Raw genomic sequence first — 23776 nt, 5'->3', positions numbered from 1 at the left:
AAGTGCTTGGGCCCTCCACCTACCTGGGAGACCAGGAGGAAGCACCTGGCTCCTGGCTTCAGATTGGCGTAGCTCCAGCCGTGGCGGCCATTTGGGGGGTGAACCAATGGAAGGAAGACCTTTCTCTCAGTCTCTCTCTCTCTCTCTCACTGTCTAACTCTATGTTAAATAAATAAAATAAAAATTAAAATTTTTTTTAAAAAAAGAAGTGGAGCAGCAGGACTGGAACCAGCATTCATATGGGATGCTGTCGGTATCACCAGTGGCGGCTTAACCCTCTGTGCCAGCCCCTTCTCCATACTTCTGATCCAGCCTCCTGCTAATGTGCCTGGGAGGCCACAGATGACACAGGCACTTGGGGAATGAAGCAGCAGATGGAGGAACTCTGTGTGTGTGTGTGTGTGTGTCTCCTCTGTCACTCTGCCTTTCAAATACGTAAAGTAGATCTTCTTCTAAAAGGGCTCCCAGCCCTTCAGTCTCAGCATGGAATATGCCTGGTGCTCTGCAGGACTGCTGGAAGGCTTGAAACCGGTGCGGGGAGGAGCCCACACGTGACTGGAACTCTTTCCCTCTCCTCCGCGCGTTGTGACATTTGCTCCTGGGGACATGGAGCCTCCCAGCTTTGGCGTCGTAGCAAGGAGGCCAAATGGCACCTGCTGGGCGTTCAGTAACTCTTCCCTCAGAGGGGCAAAGGGAAGATGGGAGGAGAGAGTGGGCAGGGGTGGTGAGGATGCATCCGGACTGCCGGAGAGCGTTCCAGCAGGGGGATCCACAGCAGGGCGGCGGGGTAGAGGGCAGGCAGGAGCCAGAACCAAGCCGGGAGGCCTCTATTCCACCTGCTCCTTGTTCGCAGATGCCCTTGTGGACACCTTGCCCTGGTCTGGCCTGTTGCCTCAGCAGAATAAAGTGCTGGCGCAGGTGCCTCCTACCTGGAATTTTCCAGAATGCTCTGGAGCAGCCGCTTTCTCCATGGCTCTCCATGACTGTGCCAAGGGGGCCCGGTCCTCCTGCTGGCCCACAGCCCCCTGCCTGCACGCTCTGGCCCCCGTCACCACAGCCTCCTGCCCTGTCCTTCCCAGATACGTGGTTGTGTCTAACTAGCGTTTACAAGCAGGATCTACACAAGCCAGTTTGCGGATGAGGTCTTGGCACTTGCTGGCTCCCTCCCCCACGGTAGGAGGTGGAGTGGCTTTGGGCAGTTCTTGGCTTGGATGGAGGTGGGGGGGAAGGGAACCTGCCCAACAGGTGTGGGTGAAGGGCAGCCGGCCTGGGTACTAACTGGGCCCAGCCGTGCCTAGCCAGCTGGAGGACTGGAAGGAGGCCCAGGCTGGCCCTGGCTGCTCCGGCGGGGGGTGGGGGAGGAGCCCTATTGGCAGGGGCAGAAGCAGCGGAACCTTCTGGGCTTGCCTGACGTCAGCTCCCTGGCGGCAGCTGATTGGTCCAAGGTTCCTCTCTCCCCCGGGGAAGTCTCTGGGCAGAGTGGCCCAATGCCCTGGTATTGCAAGCCAGGCTTCTGCCCTGCTCTGGCACCAGGGAGGGGGCAGGCGAGGCCAGCTTACCCAACAGGCAGCTGAAGCACGCACAGAGGCCTCCGGCAGTGAAAGGGCATCAACAAGGTGTTTGGGTTTGGTTTTGCTTTTTTCAAGGCTAACACTTAGTACTTCAAAAATAGCAAGGAAGGTAGTCATCCTGGGAAAAATCAGGACTTTGTTGGACTTCCCGGTCCTTAGTTGAAGGTTTTCGGGTGTCCTCTACTTTGGACTGGGGTGTGGGCGAGTGGCGGAGGTACACCTGGGCGAGTGGCGGAGGTACACCCTAACCTTGCAGCTCTTAGGGCTGCTAAAGGTCTTCACCCAGCTCAGGGCAAGTCAAGGATCAGAAAGCAGAGGAAGCACCACTGCTCTGAGCCCACAGCAGCATCCCTTGGAGGAGAAACTTCTGGGCTAGCACGGCCAGGGTCTGCACCTCACCCCTGCTCCAGGCCTCTGCAAGGACAAGGCCTCAGGCTCTCCACTGCTCTGCCCAGCCTCGCACCTCTCCACTTCTACCAGGGGCAGGTGCCGGTGCCAGCATAAAGCTACCAGCATTTATCATGGGCCAGGAGACAGACAAGCACCCCAGGCCCCAGAACCAGAACTGGCTACGTAGTTTTCAGGGCCCAAGGTGCAAAATGAAAATGCAGGGGCTCTTGTTCAAAATAATTAAGAATTGCAAGATGGAGGAGTGGAAGGTGTGGCACAGTGGGTTGGGCCACAGCTTGCAATGCTGCATCCTGTATCAGAGGCTAGCTACTCCACGCTTCTGATCCTGCTTCCTGCTAATGCGCCTGGGAGGGATGTGGAGAACGGCTCAAGTGCTTGGGTCCCTGCCACCCACATGGGACACCTGGATGACGTTCCTGGCTCCTGGCTTCAGCCTGGTCTGGCCCCACCTGTTGCTGGCATTTGGGGAATGAACCAGCAGATGAAAGATCTCTCTCTTTTTTTCTCTCTCTCTCTCTCTGCATTTCAAATAAATCAATCTTTTTATTTTTATTTTATTTTTTTGACAGGCAGAATGAGATGGTGAGAGAGAGAGAGACTGAGAAAAAGGTCTTCTTTCCGTTGGTTCACTCCCCAAATGGCCGTTACCCAGGCAGGTGCAGGGCCCAAGCACTTGGGCCATCCTCCACTGCTTTCCTGGGCCACAGCAGAGAGCTGGAAGAGGAGCAACCGGGACAGAATCTGGCGCCCTGACCGGGACTAGAACCCAGAGTACCAGCGCCGCAGGTGGAGAATTAGCCTAGTGAGCTGCGGCGCAGGCCAATCAATCTTTTTAAAAAGAGCTGCAAGATGGTAACCGCTGAACCATCCCTTCTGGATGTGGGGCCTGCCACGCCCACAAGGCCAGCCCTGCCCAATCCACAGTATCCCCAAAACACACTCCTCCCTCACCTAGGAAGTCAGGTATCCCAGACAGCAGTCACGTGGGTGTGGTTTCCAGGGCCCCAAGAGTCTTCCACAGAGCCCGAGGCCTCACCACCCACTGACCCATCACCTCCCAGCTTGCAGGTCACATGGCGAGTGACCAGGAGCCACCCAGAGCCCCCACGCCTCCCCCTCTTTCTGCTTCTGACCAAGCTCACGCTCATCATTTCATTCTAGAACATAGCCTGGCCTGCTGGGAGCTCCATCAAGGTTTGCATAGGAGGGAGGAGAAGCTGCTCTGTGTCATTTGGCACCTGGCTTTGAGCCAGGGATACCTGACCACACCCCTGATCTTATTTAATCCTCAACACAGCCCCTTAGGGCCTGGGGAAAGTTGAGTCCCTTAGAGCAACCTGCAGAAGGTTCCATAGCTACAGTGAAAAGACCAGGGGTGGGGCCCACAGGCACCTTTGGCTCTGCCATGCGCTGCCCCTCCATCTGACAAGGAGCCCTGGCTGGCCTGGGAGAGACCCAGAGTAGATGAACACTGCACAGGCCATCACCCCATGCCGGCCTCTTCCCTCCACTCCCAGAGCAGAGTGTCCTGAACCAACCCTTCACCTGTGTTTTCTGTTTTTATCCATTTTCTCAAAGATGTATTTATGTATTTGAAAGGCAGAGTTGGGGCCTGGGGAGAGATCTTCCACCTGCTGGTTCATTCCCCAAATGCCTGGAATTCTATCCAGGTCTCCCATGTGGGTGACAGGGGCCCAAGCACTTGGGCCATCCTCTGCTGCTTTCTCAGGCACATCAGCAGGGAGCTGGATCCAAATCGGAGCAGCCAGGACCCGAACCGGAACACTGATGTGGGAGGCTGGCGTCAGGCGGTGGCTGAACCCCTGGCCACAGCGCCGGCCCCCACCATGCTGTCTGTGTGCCAAGCCCAGCACTGAGAGTTTCACAGGCACTGACCATGAAATGGGTACCGTTCCCATGCCCATCGTCCCGGGGGAGACCCCCGGGACCCAAGGGTGAAGCAAGTTAGCGAAGGAGCCGGAGCAGGCACAAGGCAGTCTGGCTCCGAATCTGTGCTCTTGGCCAGGACACATCTCTACAGACTCCTTGCCTGGCATGCCAGGAATGCCCTCTGTGAGCTGTGTGACTTTGGGCAGCTACGTGACCTCTCTGTGTCTGGCTTCTTTCACCTGTGGAATGTGGAAAGTTAGAACCCCTTGTTCACAGGGTTGCTGTGGGATTGGGGGGTTCATCAAACGCTTGGAACAGTCCCCAGCACATGGTCGGCGCCCTATAAGGTAACTTATAAACGTGATTTTTCGGTTTGCTGCACTGCCTTTCCCGGAGGGCGCCTACCCTCCTCAAGGCAGTCAATCCATTCATTACCATCTCCCTTCTAATAAATGCAACCTCTCTTTCCTAATTTGCATCTAATCAGCTCTCTCCCACCCCGCCCCACCTCACCTCCACCCCTGGCTGCCTGGTTCTCTCCTCCCCTTCAGAGCTAAGACCCTAAGACAAGCTGGTCTTCCACTGTCTCCATACTTTACCCACTGTCCCCGTGACCCCCAGATCTGAGCTGCTGCCCCCTACATTCTGCAGACACTTCTCTGATCCAGATCTCCAGGAAGATCCCTGCTGCCTGGTCTGTGGCTATCTTCCCGGCCCTGTCTCCCTATACCTCGCCGGCGCTCGGCCCCATCTGTGACCTCCATCAGCAGGTCCCCTTAGGCAGGTGGGTCGCTACCTCTGGAGGCAGCAGTGATGGCTCACGTCCTTGGATCCCTGCCACCCACGTAGGAGACCTGGGAGGAGTTCCTTGTTCCTGGCTTTGGCCTGGCCCAGCCCTGGCTGTTGTGTGCATTTGGGAAATGAACCAGCAGATGGGATATTTCTCTCTGTCTCTGCCTATCTATTTGTTTGTCTCTATCTGCCTTTTAAATGAGTGAAATGAATAAATAAAGGTTAATTAATTTTTTTTAAAAAAAGGGCCAAGCTCACTGAAGGCCAACAAGGCTGCATCGTGCTGACACTGTGCACTGGCTTCTTCCTTCCAGCACCTCGGGAGGGCATCCCCACTTCCCAGGGGGCACCCTGAGGCCCAGAGAGACCGAGGAGCTTGCCCAAGGTTAATAGCAGACCCAGGATTTGAACCCAGACACCAAATAGAGGTTTGTTGGGGGCATACAGGTTTCCAGGAGGCGTTAGCATTTGATGAGTATTGGAGGACAGGAGTAGGAAGAGGACAAATGGGAGAAGGGGCAACACCTCAAGGGAAGCATGGCCCACCCCAGGCCTCCCCGGGGCCTGGGCCGCCCTGGGGGAAACAGGAACCTGCCCCAGGCCCCCAGCCTCAGAGGACAGAGGGCAAACACCTGGGAAGGTGCCCCTGGCAGCAGGTGGGGACGGAGCTGGAGGGAGAAGGCTGCACACTCTAATTTAGCTGGTTTCCAGGGAGAAGGGCTTGATCTGAACCAAGGCAGAATTGAGAAAAGGGAGGTAGTGGGGCCGGCACTGTGGCACACCAAGAAAAGCCACCACCTGCAATGCCAGCATCCCATAGGGGTACCAGTTCAAGTCCTGGCTGCTCCACTTCGGATCCAGCTCTCTGTTAATGGCCTGAGAAAAGCAGAAGATGGCCCAAGTGCTTGGGACCCTGCACCCACGTGGGAGACTTGGATGAAGCTCCTGGCTTCTGGCTTCAGCCTGACCCAGTCCTGAACATTGCAATCTTCTGGGGAGTGAACCAGAAAATGGAAGATCTCTTTCCATCTCTATCAAATAAATAAATAAATAAATCTTTTTAAAAAATTAAGAAAAGGAGGTGGAGGTTGTCCCCCAGGTGCAGGTGCTATGGCTGGCGGACATCTGCTGCCCCTCACCTCGGCCTCCATGGGGGCAGGGGTGGATGGGTGTTGGGGGGAGGCCAGGCCAAGTAGGCGTCACTAGCCAAGGATTCTCCCCTGAGGAGCTGCAGGTGGTCTGGAGCTGTAGTAGCTGCTTCCTAGCAAGCAGCCTGGTCAGACAGTTTAACTCCGGGTGAGGCAGGGGTCCCTTAGCGCCTCTGCGGGCTCCCTGCTGCCGCCTCCCTCTCCCACTGGGGAAATGGTCCTGGTCCCAGAGGGCCGGCACCAGAGTGGACAGGTTGGCAACTCCCCAAGTCGGAGAGTGGTGCGCAGCAGGCAACAGCTGCGGGCAGACAGGGGGCGGTGGGGTGTGGGAGGGGTCACATGACCGTCTGGGCTGAGACCCAGGGGCACAGAGTTAATTCCCTCGGGTGCACGTGGCCCGCATTCCACAGCTGCCTCTCCCAGGGCGCTGGCCCCATGTCCCCAGACACCTAAACCTGTTCCCGGATGTAGTCAGACCTCCCCAGAGCCATGGCCCGTGGCCCTGGACCTCAAGGGCTCACTTCTCCCAACGCAGAGTCGGTGCTGGGGAGTGTGAGCTGTGGAGCAGGGAGCGAGGGCAGGTGTGCGTGTCCCCCAGGTGGGGGGAGGAGAGTGGCCAGGCAGGGGCTGGGAGTCTCCACTGCCTCACTGTAAGGTGGAGGCGGTGATAACAAGCTCCTGGTGCATTTCCTGTCTAAGGAGAATAACAGCCACAACCAACCTGGAGGATTCTCCGTAACCCAGGAGACCCTGCACATGAGGATGCTGGCCCACTGTCAGACTCCGAGGACCCGTTCAATACTTCCTCTCCCTCCCCCTTTCCTTTCAGCCCAGCTCCCCGCATCTCTGCCAGCTTCCCCGGCCTACGTTTGTGGTGGGAGAGGGAGTGGGATGTGGCTGTCAGTGAGGAAGGCTCTGGACACCGCAGGGACAGCTGGCATCCAGGGTGCCCTCTTCCCCCCTTTCCTTCCAAAGAACTCCAAGCCTTCCTTAAGGACTCCAGCTCACACGGCAGTGCGGGTGCACTCACTGGGCGTGGGCCAAGGGCACACACACCCTCCCAGCCCAGGAACCACGGCGAACAGGAGCAGATACTTGGCTAAGGGGGAGGCCAACTCATGCTCCTCGATTTCTTTTTCTTCGGCCGTGCGCACGAATGCTTCTTACAAATTCAAATAGCCTCCTCCTGCCGTGGGGAGATGGTGGTGAGCTTTGCTTGCTGTGCTTGGAAATTTGGATTTTATGCTATAGGCAGTGGGCAGCCAAGGGTGTGCAGTGCTCAGATGTGTAAAAGAACTGATGGCTACACAGCCAAGGGCTGAAGTGGGTGAGGGCCAGAGTTAGTAGGAACCAGTAGGGAGGCAGGGACACTTCTCTGAGCCTAAACTAGGGGCTCACAGGCACGGCTCCCATGCAGAGGTGAGCTTTCCTGGATCCAACCCCAAGACAGCACACAGACTGTCCTACCTGGTGAAGCCATCCATGTGGAAGACGTGGATGGAGTTTCAGACTCCTGGCTTCAGCCTAGGCCATGTCCAGCAGTTGTGGTAACTTGGGGAGTGAACAAGCGAATGGACTATCTCTCTCTCTCTCTCTCTCTCTCCATAATTTTGCCTTTCAAGTAACTAAAATGAATCTTTAAAAAATTTCCACTTAACATCTATGAGTAATAGTCAGAACTCTAGAAACTTCTCTGAACATCCCCTTCCCCAAAAGTACAGCTACAAGAGACCAAGGGTCAAATGCTCATTCCTTGTGTTCCAAAAGTAATAAAAATAATGGGCTTCACCCCACCAGGTACTCACTCTTCTTTTGTCCCGCTCATCAGCATCCCAGCATCCCTTCTCGTAGAAGGCTCTGGTTAACACAGTGACCTTACATTTTTCCATTACAGTTGTTTCTTAACAGAAATCCAGCTCAGACTCCACCAAGTCAAGTGACTTGTCTCTCTGTGCCTGGGAGTCCTGGACTAGACTTGGGTTCTTTTGTTTTTAAAAATTTATTTGTTTATTTGAAAGACAGAGTAACAGAGAGAGAAGGAGAGACAGAGATAGTGAGATCTTCCACTGGCTGCCCCAGGGCAAAGCCAGGAACCTGGAACTCCACCTGGGTCTCCCAGAGGAAGCTCAGGGGCCCAAGCACTTAGGTCATCTTCCACTGCTTTCCCAGGCACATTAGCAGGGAGCTGGATCAGAAGTGGAGCAGCCAGGATTCGAAACTGGTGTCCAGATGGAATGCTGGTATGGCAGGTGGCAGCTTAAACAGCTGTACCGTGACTCCCAGGCCCTAGACTGGGGTTCTGACTTCAAGTTCCATGGATATGTGTAAGTCCCTTTAGAAATTAAGCAACGCTGGTTGCATCCCAGTGGCCTGAGATGTTACAGTTGTACTGTCTTCCCCCATTGCATCTCTCGGATTTCAAGACAAAGGGATTTATTATCTAAGTGAGACTATATACAGGGGCATTTGGCCTAGCAGTGAAGATGTCCCCCCACCGCACCCCCATCCCATATCTGAGTGTCTGCTGCTCCAGTCCCGCCCCCATCCCATATCTGAGTGCCTGCTGCTCCAGTCCCGGCTCTGCCCCCGGTTGCAGCTCCCCTGCTAACGCATATCCTCGCAGGTGTGGGAGACCCGGATGCAGCTCCCACCTCCCGGCTTCCGCCTGACCCCGCTATGGCCATTGTGGGCGTTCAGTGTGGAGCACAATCGGTCTCTCTGCCTCGCAACTCAACAAAATAATTTTCAAAAGAGATACATGGAATGCATATTAATGAAGAAACAGGTATGTGCATTCACACGTATGTGGGCGCCTGTATTTTCCTGGGAAAGCTGTGTAATTTATTATTAATCCGAGGTATCTCCGACCCTAACAAGTCTAGAAAACACTTCACTAGATGATTGTTCTGCATTTGTGGTCATCCTTCCCCGCGGACTCTGAGTGTGCCTGGGTTTGGAATCACATCACAACCTGGTGTTCTTTGTTCCTGGTTCCCACTCCCTTGATTTGACGAAGTCTAAAAGAAAACCAAAGTGGCTGGCGCCGCGGCTCACTAGGCTAATCCTCCGCCTTGCGGCGCTGGCACACTGGGTTCTAGTCCCGGTCGGGGCACCGGATTCTGTCCCGGTTGCCCCTCTTCCAGGCCAGCTCTCTGCTGTGGCCAGGGAGTGCAGTGGAGGATGGCCCAAGTGCTTGGGCCCTGCACCCCATGGGAGATCAGGAGAAGCACCTGGCTCCTGCCATCAGATCAGCGCGGTGCACAGGCCGCAGTGTGCCAGCCGTAGCAGCCATTGGAGGGTGAAACAACAGCAAAAGGAATACCTTTCTCTCTCTCTCACTGTCCACTCTACCTGTCAAAAAATTTTTTTTAAAAATTAAAAAAAAAAAACAACAACAACAAAGTGACTTCCAGGACCCATTCCATCAGCCAGCGCAGCCGGATGCACACAGAATGCACCTGGAAGCCTGTGCTTCGGCCTGGACATGGGAGCAGCCTGCGCTGGTGTGACCCGTGGCTCCTCCTGTTCTCTCGAAGCTGCTGGACCGAATCCTCACCGTCCCACCCCATGGCTTGGATGCGCTGCACAAATGATGCCTGCAAGTACAATATGGGTTTTAGGACATCTTGGCTGAGCGAGTGAGACAGAGAAGAGTGGAGCCTAGGATCACCCAGAGGCCTGGCCCTGAATCTGGAGAACCCACGAGACTCCTCTGCGCCTGGCGAGGAAAATGCTCCCGGAGGCTTCCAACGTGGAAAGCGTCAGCGAGGGATCAAAGCAAAACTGGATCAAGCTCCCAGAGCACCAGCAGAATGGGCCGGAGCAGAGAAAAGTCATGTGGTTCAAAAACACGGGGGTGGGGGGCACCATTTTTGTTCAGTGCCCCTGGCTATGGTAAACTTTAATTAACTGCACCATTAGACTTCACTCCTAGCCTGAGTTCTGCTCTTTCCCTCCCATCCATCCTCTCCCTCCTCTCCCCCGGCTCTCCTCAAGTCAGGCTTCCTCAGTGAAACCCAACTGGCCGCCTCTGCCTGAAGCCTCATTGTCACAACCACCATCTCCTGCTAAGAATAGCACCCAGCCGCAGGGAGGGGTGGACATCACTCTTACTGGCAGGTCCCCCTCCTTACCTGTGTGTCCCAGTGGTCACGGGGCCTTGCAGTCCTAGAAGCTGCTGAACACTGTACCAAAGCCAGGTGACAGTCACAGGCCAGCACCAGTCCACGTGTGCACGGAGGCGGATAACAGGGCAGCCTCCCAGCTGAAGCCCCCGGCCACCACTCGCAGGGTCCACTCCCAGACAGGTAACGCACACATCTACGTTTCTCCAAACCGTTCAAGGCCATGGCTGTGCCCACCGTGCCCTCCTCCAGCGGTGGTAAAATGACGCCCGCCTGTGACCCCCTCTCCGGATTCCCAGGCTGTTGAGCGTTCCCCATGCTCAGAGCATGTGCACTGGGAGCATCTTAGAGGCTCTTCCAGGCGAAACAGGCTTGGTTTTTATTAATGAGCTTATGAGAAAAGCCAACCCAGACCTTCCAGTGAAATGTGTGATTGGTAGCCAGGCGAGGATGGATTTTGGAATTAACTCTTCCGGCAGTCTGCTATGCATTATCACCCCAAGTTAATTACCCCTGGAGGATGAAAATAGGTTTCATGACTCATAAGCACCAATACAACTCTTGGCAAAAGATGAAAATGCAAGGACGCATTTGCAGGAAGCTGACACGAAGATCTATTTATAAGCGGGGAGATTCTTAAAGAGGTGAGGCAGGTACCTCCCCTGCACCAGGACTAAGAGACTGCACACACACACACACACACACAGGGGCCTGGTTTCCACCACTTGGGGGACAGTGGCAACAAAGCAGGAACAGAAACCGAAAGGCTGTTATTAGCAGCAAGTCCCAACACCAGCCTAACTTCCACCGGTGTTCTGGGCTAACCGGTGATTTTTCCCCAAACGTGCCTGCGCCCATCCCCAGCCTTCTCCCTCCTGCTCATTCTGGGATGGGAGTGGGGTGGGGGCGCCAAGTTTCCTCCCTCACTCTCCAGTCTGGGGCTCGCCCCGCCCAGGAATGGGGTGTGGCCAGGAATGGTTTCAGATAGGGTTGCCCGGTTTTGTTTGGCTTCCTCACTCTTCTTCTGTCTGCCGCCCAGGAGAAGTCCAAGGTTCAAAACAGGTTTGCTTGCCGGCCCCTGGCCCGCCTGGGGTCAGCCCAGGGGGCACAGCCTGAGCACCGCCCTGCCTGCCCCTTCCACCTGCAGCCACCAAGTGGAGTAGCTGCACAGTTGCACTTCTGCACCTGGGGAATGGGTTTTACTCAGTGTCACAGGTAACCCAGGCTTCAAGAACTGCGTTTGGGTTTCTCCTCTCCTCCCACCAAGCCTCCTGCCTCTACACTACTTACTAAAAAGCAGGACAGAAACACACATGTAACGCACAGGTGAACACGGCTTGGCCAGCGTGGCTGGAAGCAGCTGGGACCCTCCTGGCTGTGGGCCTGCCTTGCTTCCCAGTTGCCCACACCGCTGGGGGCCTCCAGCCCCCTGGGATTCCCCTTGTAACCATGCAGCAACAGTGAATCCTGCCATACCTGCGAGACAAAGCACCCTGGCTTTTCTTCCAGCTCTTTCCCCCCTCCCTGGGCATCGGCGAACACTCACGCTCCCAGGTCAAGGCACCCAAGAGCACCCCCCGGCTGCAGCCAATCGCAGCTGGGCCTCGAAGAGTAAACAGAAACCGCTTAGTCAGCAATTGTCTCCCGGCCGGCCGAGGTGAGTGCGGCTCGGCGCGGATGCCGAGGGGGAGGGGCGGCCGCCGCACAGGCCCCTGCCCGAGCCCCCCGCGTGTGCGCTCCGCGTTGGTCGCGGGGAGGCTGGCCCCGCCGTGGGAGCTGCGCGGGCTCAGCCCCAAAAGGACAAACTTGCTGACTCGCGGCCCAATTCATATCAATTGAATTTATTACAAGTTACTAAGCTCCAAGGCACATTACAGTGTTGTGTTAACTACAGAAATGTATAAAGGACAAACGGCAGATTCTCCATGTCTAGCATTTCGCTCTACTGGTTCAAAAGCATCCGTGCATCGATAAAGCAAAAACAAAACACGGTGAGGACCCAGCACATTCAGGTCAGCAGAAACAAACCGAAACATTTCCCCCCTCCACGAACTGGCAACAGAAAACACCCATCCCCCCCAGCACCCCCCTTACCACTGTTGCAAACTAAACAGGAAAACAAAATAAAAACAGAAATGAACCAACTAAAGTGAAGACTTCAACACTTGGGGCTGGTTAGAAAGAAGCTCTCACCATTGTATAACATATATATTTTTTTCTTTTTAGGCAGCAACACTGGCCTTGGCAAAAAAAAAAAAAAAAAGTCTTTTTCTTTTGTGTGTTTTTCCTTTCAGAGAGTGCATAACATTTACAAAAATACACACCAGCAGCAGTCGTTGCTAAGGGCTATTAATTCTGTACCTAGGCAAACAGTCTGCCACCAAATCAACGCGAACCAACGTGATGGAAATGATTCAACCGATATTATACTGCTGAACGCAAACCAGTTTATCCTCCAAATGAAGAAGCTACATACCTTTGTTTCAAAATATAGAAACAGACGACGAAAATAACGTCTATACAGAAGACTAACTTTTTGCAGTTGTTATATTCACAATTCTACACCTGGGGGGGGAGGGGCGGGGCGGGGGAGGGGCCCTCCGGATCGCGAAAGAGCCGGTCTGGGGCGCAGGGGGCCGCGACCCCGAGGCTCAAGGGTCTCTCTCCTTTTTCACTTTGACATCCCCCGCTAAGATAGTCGCGATTTCGCCCTGCATGAAGGCCCACGGTACGTTCGACCCAACCAGGGGGCACTTCTCTCCGCTGGGGCAGTACACCTCGCCGGTGGCCCCCTGGGCCTTGATGCTCTCTCTGGAACAGGGGAAGCAGAACTTGTGGCTGGGGACGGATGGGCACTGAACGAAATGCGTGTCCTCCAAGCGTTCGTGGCAAATGGTACAGCACAGGGGTCCGCTGTTGGCCATGGGGGAATCCGGAATGTTCTGGGGGTGCACTTGGTCCATGCCCGGGTGGGCGGCAGGCGGCGGGGGCGCCACCTGCAAATTCAGGTCCCCGTTACGCGACGCCAAGCGGCGTTGCCCTGGCACGGAGGCCGGCGACACCGGGCTGCTGCTGTTGCGCCGCGCCGACGCAGTGGTAGAATGCACCGAGCTGCCGTCCTTGGGCGAGTGTGCGGTGCCCAGCGTGTCGGCCACCGACATGAGGGCGGCCATGGGGGATGGGCCGTTCTGGGGGGCCGACTCGGGCGGGGTGGTCCGGTTGGAATGGGGTCCCAGGGGCGGCGGCGGCGGGGGCGGCGGCGGGGGAGGGGGCGGACCCCCGGCCGCGTGTCCCGGCGCCGCAAAGCCCCCCGCGGTCATGGTGAGCTTCAGAGCCTCGCTCTGGTTCGCCATCCACTGCTGCCTCTGCTGCTCCTCGCCCAGCTTCAGCGCGCCCTCGGCCGAGTCTGGGGGCTCGGGGGACGCCTTCCTCTTGCGAAGGCTGGCGGCAGCGCCCCGGCCCGAGGGCGCGGCCGGCGGCAGGGCCCCCGTCCCCGGAGGCGCACTGGGGGCGCGACTCAGACTCACGAGCGCCGTGGGCAGCATGGGGCAGCTGGCGTCCAGGTAGGGCTGGGGCAGCATGTCGGCGCCGGGCACGCCCTCTTTGAAGAAGCGCACGGCCTCGGGCAGCAGGTCCCCTAGCAGGCGCCAGTCGCCGGAGCCGTGCTTCTTCTCGTACTCCAGGTACTTGAAGCCGGAGGAGAGGCCGCGGCCGAAGTCCTTCATGCAGTCCTGGTACATCTGCTTGGCCACCCCGGACGCGCTGGAGTACACGTTGCCAGAGCCCGTGGGGTACTCGATGAAGAGCTTCAGCTCGTAGTCCATGCCGGGCTTGGAGACGGCGTCGAAGGCGAAGACGCGGCCCAGCAGCGAGTGGTCCTTCTTGAAGCGCACCTCGTACGGCGTGCAGCCGGCCAGCGTGAGCAGCGTGTCGCGCACCATCTTGGGCTTGCTGGCCCACTCCTCGGCGCGGTTGCGCAGGCTCTCGCTCAGCTCGGCCAGGGCCTCGGCGTTGCGCTGCTTCTCCTTGAGCTCCCGCTCCTGGTCCGTGCTCGACACCGAGCCGGGCCTCTTGGCGCCAGCGCCCACGCCCACCTCAGCCACGGACGACGAAGTCGAGGACGACGCCGAGGACGACGCGGCTGCTACGCCCGCGGCGCCGGCCAGGCAAGCGGGGCCCCCGGGGGCGCCTGGGGGCGCGGGCGTCGGGGGTCCCCTGCTGCCCAGTCCGTGGGGCGGGGGCGGCGGCAGCACGGCGGCGCTGGTCGGGCCGTTAAGCAGCGTCTGCGGCAGCAGGTTGGGGGGCACGGTGAGCTGGGGACCCCCGCCACCCCCGGGGTTGGGGAGCCCCGTCACCAGCCCACTGTGCGTGCCACGCCGAGACGCCGCCGCCGCCGACGAGGAGTTGGGGCTCTGCCGGTTCAGCTCCGGGGGTCCCTCCTCTGGCGCCGGCTTGGGGAAGCCGTTTGGGCCGCCCAGGCCGTTGGGCAGCCGCGCGGCGTGGCCGCTGCTGCCCAGGCTCACAGGCGGCGGCGGATACTCGAAGCGGGTGCGCTGTTCCACCGCGGCGGCGGCGGCGGCAGCGGCGGCGGCGCTCAGGCCGTAGCGCTCCAGGCCGGACGGGGCGGCCAGCACCGCGGGCTTGCTGGAGGCGTCGACGTGGTTGAGCTGCTGCTGTTGCTGCTGTTGTTGTTGCTGCTGCTGCTGCTGTTGCTGCTGCGCGGCCGCCGCCGCAGCTGCCGCCGCCGCCGCCGCCGCCTCCTTGGCCGACAGGGCCACCGTCTTGACCCCGACGGGCGGCGGCGGCCCCGGGGAGCGGCCGTCCTGGAAGCAGCCGTGCGCCCGCTTCAGCTGGCGCGCCGTCTCGATCACGAACTCGATGCGGTCGGCGCCCTCGTAGTTGACGCATCCGCGGCATACGGGTTCCGAGAAGTCCCAGATCATGGCCCAGGGCATGCGAGGCAGGTCGCACAGGTAGCAGGACTGTCTCCGGGACGAGGACACCTGCGCCGCCGACATGATGCCGACCCTGGGGAAGGCAGGCCCCCGCCCGGGCTGGTTCCGCGGCGCCTTCTCCGGGAGGACGGGCTGGATGGGGAGGGAGTCCGGCTGCGGGGGAGGGGGGAGGGGGGGCGAGAAAGTTCTGCCCCGGGGGCTGGAGGCAGCGCGAGTCTCCGCCGCGGGCGCTGCGCCTCTCCGCGGGGGCTCCACCGCCGGGGCGGCGGACACGCTCAGCCTGCTGCTCGCCCCCACCTCCTACTGCGGCGGTCGTGTCGGGAGAGGGGCGAGGGCGCCTTCTTCCTGGTGCCGCGGACCGAGGGTGGAAGCTCCGGGCCCGGGGGGAGGGGGCGAGGGTGCCCCGTGCTGGCCGTCGCTGCCTCTTGGCCCCCTCCCCGGCGCGGCCGCTGCGTGGAAGCTCCGAAGGGGCTGCCTCTTCCTTTCCCCCGGGGGGCCCCCCTGCGAGCCGCGTCCTCTCTCCCCGCTGGGCTCCCCGGGGCGAGGGCTCGAGGGCTGTGCCACCCGGTGCCCAGATCCAGTCTTGCTGAAGCCGCTGCTTCCCCGGAGGGCCGGGGCAGGGGGTGGCAGCCGAGCGAGGCGCTTCTCCCCTCCGCAGGGTCTGCCGTTCCGCGGGCGGCGGCTGGCTCTGCGCGCCGGAGGGAGCCGCCACGGCCACCGTTTCCAGGACGCACACGAGCCGAGGAGAGGGGCGCACGCAGGCAGGCAGGCAGGCTGGCTCCCACCGCCCCCGGGCCGCCGCGGCTGGCGGCGCTCACGTCGGCTGCAGGGCGCTCGCGCGGCGCCTCGGCCCGGGTCGCATCCCTTCCCGCTCGCGCTCGCCCGGAATGTGGGGTTGTGATTGTTACTCTACGTTCCGGAGGCGCGTCTCGGCGCTCCTGCTCGGGCTGCGGCTCGCGCTGTCCCCGGCTTGGCCGCGCGGGATGCCGCCCGGGCGGAGCGCTGACGTCACCGCCATGCTCTGCACCAGTCCCCCCCCCCCCCCCTTTACACTTCCTCTGTCTGTGGAGCCCACTTGTTGCTCTGGAAGGGCGCATGCGCGGCAGGACGCCCAGATTCCTCCCCGCCGGCCCCTCCTCCGCGCCGCCGCCCTCCCCTCCCCCTCGCCGTGTGTGTGTGTACGACCTCTGGGGCCGGGCGAGCTGAGGCTGCGAGTCCAGGGCTGGGGGTGGAAATGAAACAGACGATGACCTTTCCTCTCCCTGCTCGGCTTTCCCAAGTAGAAACGCCTGCAGGAACCGCAGGCGTCGTTGGCGATCCGCGTTCCCCTCCCCACCCCAGGCCCTCATTTAAATGTCCTGTTTCAGGATTTTCGCTGAGAATTTCACATAAGGTGCGACTCATTTCATCTGCGATCGAACCCCCACCCCACCCAGTCCACCTGCAGTCGCCTCGCCCCTCCCTGCGCACGGGGAGCCTCCATGGCACCACTGATGCCCAGGCACTCGCTAAATTAGCTGTTTTCCAGTCTTCCAGAAATCGCCTTTGCGATGTGTTCTTGTGCCCTGCTCTAGGAACCCGAGCTTCGGTGGTGGCGCTAAATGAATTCAGGGCGAGCCACCCCTCCCCCGAGCAGAACTATGAAAATTCTGGCTGAACGTCTGGAGAAGCTACGAGCGCCCGGAGGCCTTTAAGGAAAACAGTCGGGTCCGCGGGCTGCGCACAGCTGCGCGGGAGGGCGGGGAGGGGAGGGGCCGGAGACCAAACAGGTGAGCGCCTTTTCCGGGTTTGTGAGAGCAGGTGGGGGCAGCGTTTGGGAACGCTGAGAGCTGTTTTGCAAAGTAGGGCTGCAGCAGCCTTCCAGGGCTCTCACGTGCTGCGATTTGATTCCGTAGTGCCCCAGAAGGCTGAGTAAGGCCATGATTTTTTTTCTTTTACAAGATCATTGCTCATCATTATTGCTTAGTGCAGAAGAGATATGTCATAGCTCTAGTTAAGGCATTTCAACGGATTTTTTTTTCTAGTTATTAGGTCTGCTGTTTTTATTTCGTGAGAATTGCAATAGCCCTCCCCGCCCCCAAGCTTGGAGGAGGTGAGGCACTGTGATGAGAGTTCAGGGTCCAGAGTGTAGCCCACCTGGTTAGAATTTCCTGTCACTCACTGCCTTTGGCACTTTGAACTAGTTACTTACAGAACTCCAGTTTTCCATCTGTAGAATGGAATGACAGCCGTCAACCTGGGGGATTCTTTGAGCTTCCAATGTGTTTCTCGTCGTAGAAGACAATGCTTACTGAGGCTTGCTATGGTTCAGACACTGTGCTCAGGAGTTTACTTGCTTTGCCGTTAATATGCCCTCCATTGAGAGTGTATTATCTACATTATTAAGGTTCCATTATCTATGTTATTGGGCCCTTCTTATCTACAAGGGAGATTGTGTTAGTAGCCCCATCTTGCAGACCAGGTAGGTAAAGAGGTTAAATAACTTGCCTGCAGTCGTTGGGGATGGAGTCGGGCTCTGAGTGCAGTAACTCGGATTTATGACATGGCTTTCAAAAGCGAGGGCTGCAGGAGGTGCTTTGGGGTGCTCAGAATTCCCATCAGCCCCCATTCTTGGTTGCAGACAGTCTTTGGTAAAGAGGTATGCAAAGGCTCCTTCCTAACGGCCCCCAGCCTCCCCTTCTGCCAGGACTGTGACATAAATATCCCATGCAGTAAGTGGAGCCCAGGAAGCTGTCAGCACATTATGGTTTGTATTGGTATTGATACTGTTACTGATTAACACGTGAAAGTGCTTTGTTAACTACATAAAACCTAAGAATCATTCTTATTGCTGTTGATTATAATAAAGTTAAGTTGAAGCAACAAGAAATGCTTATATTTGTATATTTCCACCCTTGACCTCTGGAGATATCCCCCTGCCTGACACCCGGCAGCACCCCCCCACTCACCGTGGGGGGGGTTAGGGATGGGGAGACAGGGAAAAGGAAGAGCCCTAGGGAGCCCACTCTTTCCTCTCAAAGCAGCCAGACTTCTGTTTTTGCAAAACAGTGAGCTCACAGTGCACCCCCCAGCAATAATAAACTCTCCCTGTCCGGCTGGCTCAGAGCACAGAGCCGTGCCTCAGCCTCCCCCACCACACCATCCTGGAGCGAGTGGAAACCTGGGGCTCCTCAGCTCAGCTGTGTGGCCCTTTTCTGTACCTTAATATTTATTCAGCCCTTCCCTTGATTAAGCCAGAAATGCTGGGGAAACGGTGAACTAGCCACAGCCCTCTAGCCAGGCTGCTAGAGAAAGCGAGTTGGAGGCCGTGTCCGTGTTATGTTTGATATGCACACACACATGTGTCTCCCTGACTCTGTCATCGATGTTACTGAAGGAGATACACACACATGCACACGCGCACACACACACACACCAGCATCTTCAAGCAGACGTCCATGGGCGTTTAAACAAACTTTTCTTAGGCTCTCATGATCCTCTAATTTAAAAAGCACCGCCCTCTCTTTACCCTGCCCCCTCCAAGAATCCCCATCATTTCTGTTGATCAGTTGCTGCTTAGCTGCGTAACCGAGGTGGAGCTGTTTGGGGATGTGTCAGAGAGATTGTGAGAGAGATGGAGCCCTCCCCCGCCAACACGCACCGATGTGGGGGTGCTCAACCTGAGGAAGCCTGGCAACAGATCGGCTCGAGGTGCCCGCACGGCGCCCCCAAGTGCCTGCTACTGCGGCTTCCTCCCTCTGAGCTGGCAGCCTCAGAACCCTGCCGTAAACTGGAGCAGGTCAGCTCTCCCTTGCCCTTTCCCAAGCGCCATCGCTCCACGTTTGGGGTGAGAAGGTCGCTGGGCGCCTACACACTTGCAAGCTCCCTGCAGCCTCCCCGCTCTCGCCCCCCGCCGTGTTGTGGCAGAGATGGGGGCGGGGAGGCGGGGTGCTCTGGGCCTGGCATTCCCGCGGCCAGCTGGCTCAGCCTTCGAGGAGGCCCGGGCTGAACCTCGCGTCACCCCGCTGCAACGCGCGCCGCCAAGCGCTCCGGAGAGAGAAAGGCCTTTTTTGGTAACACTCAGCCCCGCGGGAAGCAAGACCGGTTCTTTGGCCTATGAGAGCCGCCTCGGAGTGGCTGAAAACAGACGTCTGCGCTGAGCCCTCCTCTGGCCTCTCCAGGGTCCCGGATCCCCGCGCGCCAGGAATCCCGGGGCGGCCTGCGCCCCAGGCCTGCAGAGCCGCGCAGAGGGGCTGCGTAAGAGGGTGGGGAATGGAGCAAGGTGATTTCCACTGGGACTCCTGGGCCAGGTCCCTGGCGGAAGTATTTGCCTTTCCCTAAAGGATTAATCCTGTTTGGGGCTGTGTTGTGTTGTTTTGTTTTTTAAGCATTAACTTAGGCCAGGGCATAGGGTTACGCAAGTACCACTCGAGCGTGAAATCCCAGGAACAACGTGATTCGCTGAGAAGCCCGGGGGAGGGGAGCCAGCGCCGCCCGCCAGGACCTGCCCAGCCTGGGGCGCGCGGGCAGCCAGGCGCTCCGTGCAAAACTGGGTGGCAGGAAAGGGAGGGCGGGCGGGCGCAGTGGTTGGTGCTGGCACAGGGGCCGCAGCCGGCGATCGCGATCGGATCTCCGACTGCTTTCTTCCTGGAGGGGCGGGGAACAGCAAGAGGAAGAAGGGCGGGTAGGGGTGGGGGGAGTCGCGTCTGGTTCCTGCCTCCTCCCTGCTTCCTCTCCTTGCCCGCGTGCCAGGGCACCGGGGAGCCCTGCGCTGTGCTCAGCAAAAAGCGTTAGTGGTTTTTTAGATCCAAAAATAAGAGACAGAGAGGAAAAAAAAAAAAAAAGAGTCCCAGACTAAGACGCCAAGGGACCAGGCCTAGAGAGGAAAACGAGGGAAGAGCAGACAAGGGTGCCATTCAGCGATCCATTCGGTTTACAACAAACACCCCCCGCCCGTGAAACCGGGACGGCGAATAAGCGGAACCCCTGGCGGGGTGGCCGACAGCGTCACAGGTGTGCCTATCCCCGGACCCTCCCCTCCGCCCCGCTCTGCAGGGAGCAGCAACGCCAGCCGGTTCCCACCCGCCGCACTAACGGGGGGATTTCCACTCCCAGGCTCCGGAGACCCGTTGCCGCCGGCGCTTTCCTGCTGGGGCCGGCAGAAGGCGGCACCTCGGGGCGGGAGGCCCCTCCCCGCGGCCTGGCCGTCCCTCGGTCACGGCCGGTACACTTCGTGTGCAGCCGCCGCTGCCGTGCCTGAAGGGGCTGGACTTTGAAATATTTTGATTTGCCTGGGCTGGGTATAGTTCAACCGGAAACTCAGGAGAGAGGGAGGAAGAGAGGGCGTTTATTTACATGACCTCGTTCAACTTGGACTTGGCAGACCCTAAGGAGCTGTGTGTGACCTTGAACAAATCACTTGAACTTCAGGTTCTGTAAAATGGGAATGGTGACCCTGCCCTTTGCCTGCGTTACTGGGCTTCGTGGAAGAGGTGGAGTTATAATATGCTTAAGAAAATGCAGGCGGTGATGGTGCACAGGATAATGACGCCTTCAAGGCACGTGCCCAGACGTTATCTCACCTCATGCCAGCCCTTGTGAGGTGGGTGTCTCGGCAGAAAAGCAGGCCCAGAGGCCTGGATTACTGGACACCAGGTTGTCAGCTGCAAACCTGTTAGTCCATTTCACATCTTGCCGAGGGGCTGGTCTTTGGGGAGGAGGGGGGTTGTTCAGATGCTTCTAAGAAACTGCAAGAAAGTGACACCCCCCCACACACACACACACACAGGAGTTCACAGGTTACTGCCCCAGGAGATGCGAGGTTTTGCATGAAGTAGCCCCCTTTGTTGTTTTGGGGTTACAAATCAATCAATCACCATCCAGCTTTGAGCATTAGGTAGCCGGGTATCCCTGGCCTCCCCTGAGAGGGTCCTGGCCCTGGGCAGAGGGGCTAAGAAGGATGCCGAGGGCCTAGAACACACTCAGGTGACAAGCTGAAGGAGGAAGGGAGGAAAGAGGAAATGAATGGAAGGAGCCTCTTTCCAGGCCCCAGCATCCTTTCACACAAGTTAACAAGCTTCTGCCTTCACCTAATTCAGGGCACATTGCGTGGCCGCTCACCCGATGCGTGCTGTCCTTTTGGGGGGGCTGGGCCACTCAATGACAGTGGCAAGCTGCTGCTTCCAAGCACCCCTAGCCTGGCAAGCATAAAGATGGGTTACACCTGCTACAACGCCAGGGAACGTTGTGCCCAGCCCCCAAGCCTGACATGAGCCAAGCTTACTCCTGAACTTCCTTCTCTGGCCAGTCCCAGAGCTCAGCATAAATCAGCCCCCTTTGTTTTTTGGGGGTGTGGCTGTGAAACTGTCATGGCTTACATTTGATTTCAAAGCTGAAACTTAAGCTGCCCGCTGGCCGGACCTGGTGGGGTTCCATTGCCCATCCCCATTCCTTGTCCATTTGCCATTTGTTCTGTTATCCAACTGTTCCTTTAGGGAGAGCTTTCCATCTCAGGGCTGGAGGATCTAAGGATGAACCGAGGCACAGCCGGAAATCGAGAAGCTTCCATTTCTCCTAGGTGTCCTAGTTTTCTGACGCAGTAGCCCAGAGTCATAGGAGACAGTGCTTGTTCCACACTCCCAGGAGCCACGTGACCGACTTGGAGCAATCTATTCTCCGGGGGCCTCCTATCCTTGCCTGCCAACTGTCAATATTCAAACCTGTTCCCCTGCTTCAGAGGCTTGCTGCGAAATTCCTTGTGGAGAGGCCCAGGGCTCTGGCAAGGCAGCGAGCCACGGGCAGGAATCACTTTTGCAGCCCTAACTCCCTCTGGGCCTGACATTAAGTCCTGCGCACCATCCTCGCCTGGGCCGCGGCCGGCTGCCTCCAGGGGTGGCCAGCCTGTCGCCTCCCTCCGTGCCCTTCTGGTAGGGACACACATGCTGCCACTGCCTAGGAGCCTGCGCAAGACACCAGCCAGGTTGCTCCTCATCTCTCCCAGCTAGAGAGACAAGGATTTTCCCTCCCTGAGCCCTAGTGGTGAGGCTCTTAGCCCTGGGATTTATCTGGGGCTTTTACTTTTTGTTGTTGTTGTTTTGGGCAATTTGGAAAGAAAGGAGCCAATGACCTCTTCTTTAAGAAACAAAGCGAGGCAGGAAGTGCGCTGGGCCTGAGTGGCAGAGACTAAGGGTGTAATTACAAGGTTTTGTTCAGCATTTTCATGTAATTAAATCCGAAGGGAAGGGAGCCTGGTGAGGCTTCTTGGACGGAGGGCCGATGAGAGAGCTGGGTGGATGTGTTCTTGGGAAGGAGAGGCAGGAGGTAGGAATGGGTTTGTGTTTCAACGGAGAAGCAGCAGGCTTCTGGCCCTTATTAGTATTTTTGCGATCCTTTCCCAAAAGGCAGCCGATTATCCACCTTTGATTCGGGGCGTCTGCACCCTACACTTTCCTGCCGGGCTCCGGGTTCCCTCTGCCGCAGATCATCCGACTTCTCACATCGCCGCTGTTTGCCTGGCTCCCGCACGGATGCCAGGGTGCGAGCTCTGATGCAGGGAAACCGTCTCTCCCTTTGTCTGCAGCAGCATCGGCTTTCCCTGTCCCGCTTGGCGGCATCTCCTGCTGCCTCGGTTTCCCCTGGGCGCAAGCGGACTCGGCACACACGCGCCCTCTGGCCTGCGCCGCCCGTGGCCTCGGGGCGCACGGGCCCCTCTCTCCTCTCCGAGCCCTCGGTGTCCTCGCATCGTCCCCTAGACGTCGAAAAGTGGCGGCAAGAAAGAAACCAATGTGTGCTCGGATTCGGCAGGGCAGGCAACCTGAGCCACACCCAAACCACGCGCCCGAAACAGGGGCGCTCGCATTTCCCGGGAGCGCAAGCCTGGCAGCCGACCCCACGGCGGCTCCTCCTCCTCCCCCTCCCCCCTTCCTCCTCGGAGCGCCCCCCGCCATGCCCACAGATGACCCCCTCGGCCCCCTTCCCCTGCTCTTCCCAAGAACATATTGTTTACCGGAACGCGAGGCCAAGAAGCCTACTCCTGGTTCTGGCCCTTGCCAGAGATTAATCACACTTGGGAACCGCACAAAACTTGGCCGCGTTGGGGCGGGGCGGGGCGCGCACGGGGGAGGGGGCGGTGAAAAGGAAAGCCCCATAAATTTGACGTTTGACAAGCTGACCAAATCCGGGCTACCGCTGCCTCGCCACTCCTTTATTTGAGTAAGGCTGCGCGAGGGACCGAATGATATTTCATTCCCTCTCTCTCCGGTCCCCCAGTGCCCACAACCCCTCCTCCTCCAGGCCCCGGTGTTTGATGCTTTAATGGTACTGACTGGCTTTTAATTCTGATTAACATTCTCAGCTGGGGTGTGTGTGTGTGTGTGTGTGTGTGTGGCCTGGCGAGACACACAAACTGGACCCCCTGACAAATCCCTTCTTTTTATCCTCCTCTTTGAAATGACATCAAGATGGACTGGGGTGGGGGGTGCAGGGAGGAAGCATGGAAAAAAGAAAGGGAGGGGGGAGTGATTTATGTGCTTTTCTAAGGCAGTTAGTAAAATTCCTAAGGGAGAACAAATGCCAAAACTGACTGTCTTGGTGTATTTTAGACGCGATGGCCAGGGTGAATCATGTCAGGGCTTTGCGCCCGACCGAAGCCTGGAAGCCCAGGACAGGCGCACAAAACGCCCCTGTGGCTGGGAGGGCACGATCCAAAGGAGGCGGGAAGTGGGTGGCTGCTCAAACCAGACTCCTCTCCACCCGGATTTTTTTCTCTAATTCATTGGAAGATAGATTATAAAAAAAAAAAAATACCGGTACTGATAACAGAAAGCCCAGGTTAGAAATCTCTCCATCATACATGACCCCTAAAAGAAACGGTGCAGACCCCATTTGCCCGGAAATGGAGACATCCC

At 58.1% G+C, this 23776-nt stretch overlaps 1 protein-coding gene across 1 annotated transcript; it reads right to left on the bottom strand.

Annotated features, from left to right (window-relative positions):
- Positions 1 to 11761: 11761 nt before the first annotated feature.
- IRF2BPL (interferon regulatory factor 2 binding protein like) lies at positions 11762 to 14990 on the bottom strand. Its single transcript, XM_062181553.1, has one exon. The coding sequence runs from the start codon at positions 14952 to 14954 to the stop codon at positions 12588 to 12590; it is 2367 nt and encodes a 788-aa protein (XP_062037537.1). The 5' UTR covers positions 14955 to 14990; the 3' UTR covers positions 11762 to 12587.
- Between the last annotated feature and the right edge of the window lie 8786 nt (positions 14991 to 23776).

This window comes from Lepus europaeus, chromosome 22 (assembly GCF_033115175.1).
Source record: "Lepus europaeus isolate LE1 chromosome 22, mLepTim1.pri, whole genome shotgun sequence".
Classification (NCBI taxonomy): Eukaryota; Metazoa; Chordata; class Mammalia; order Lagomorpha; family Leporidae; genus Lepus; species Lepus europaeus.
Note: the sequence above shows the minus strand (reverse complement) of the source record. Positions and strands in the feature narration are given on the sequence as shown.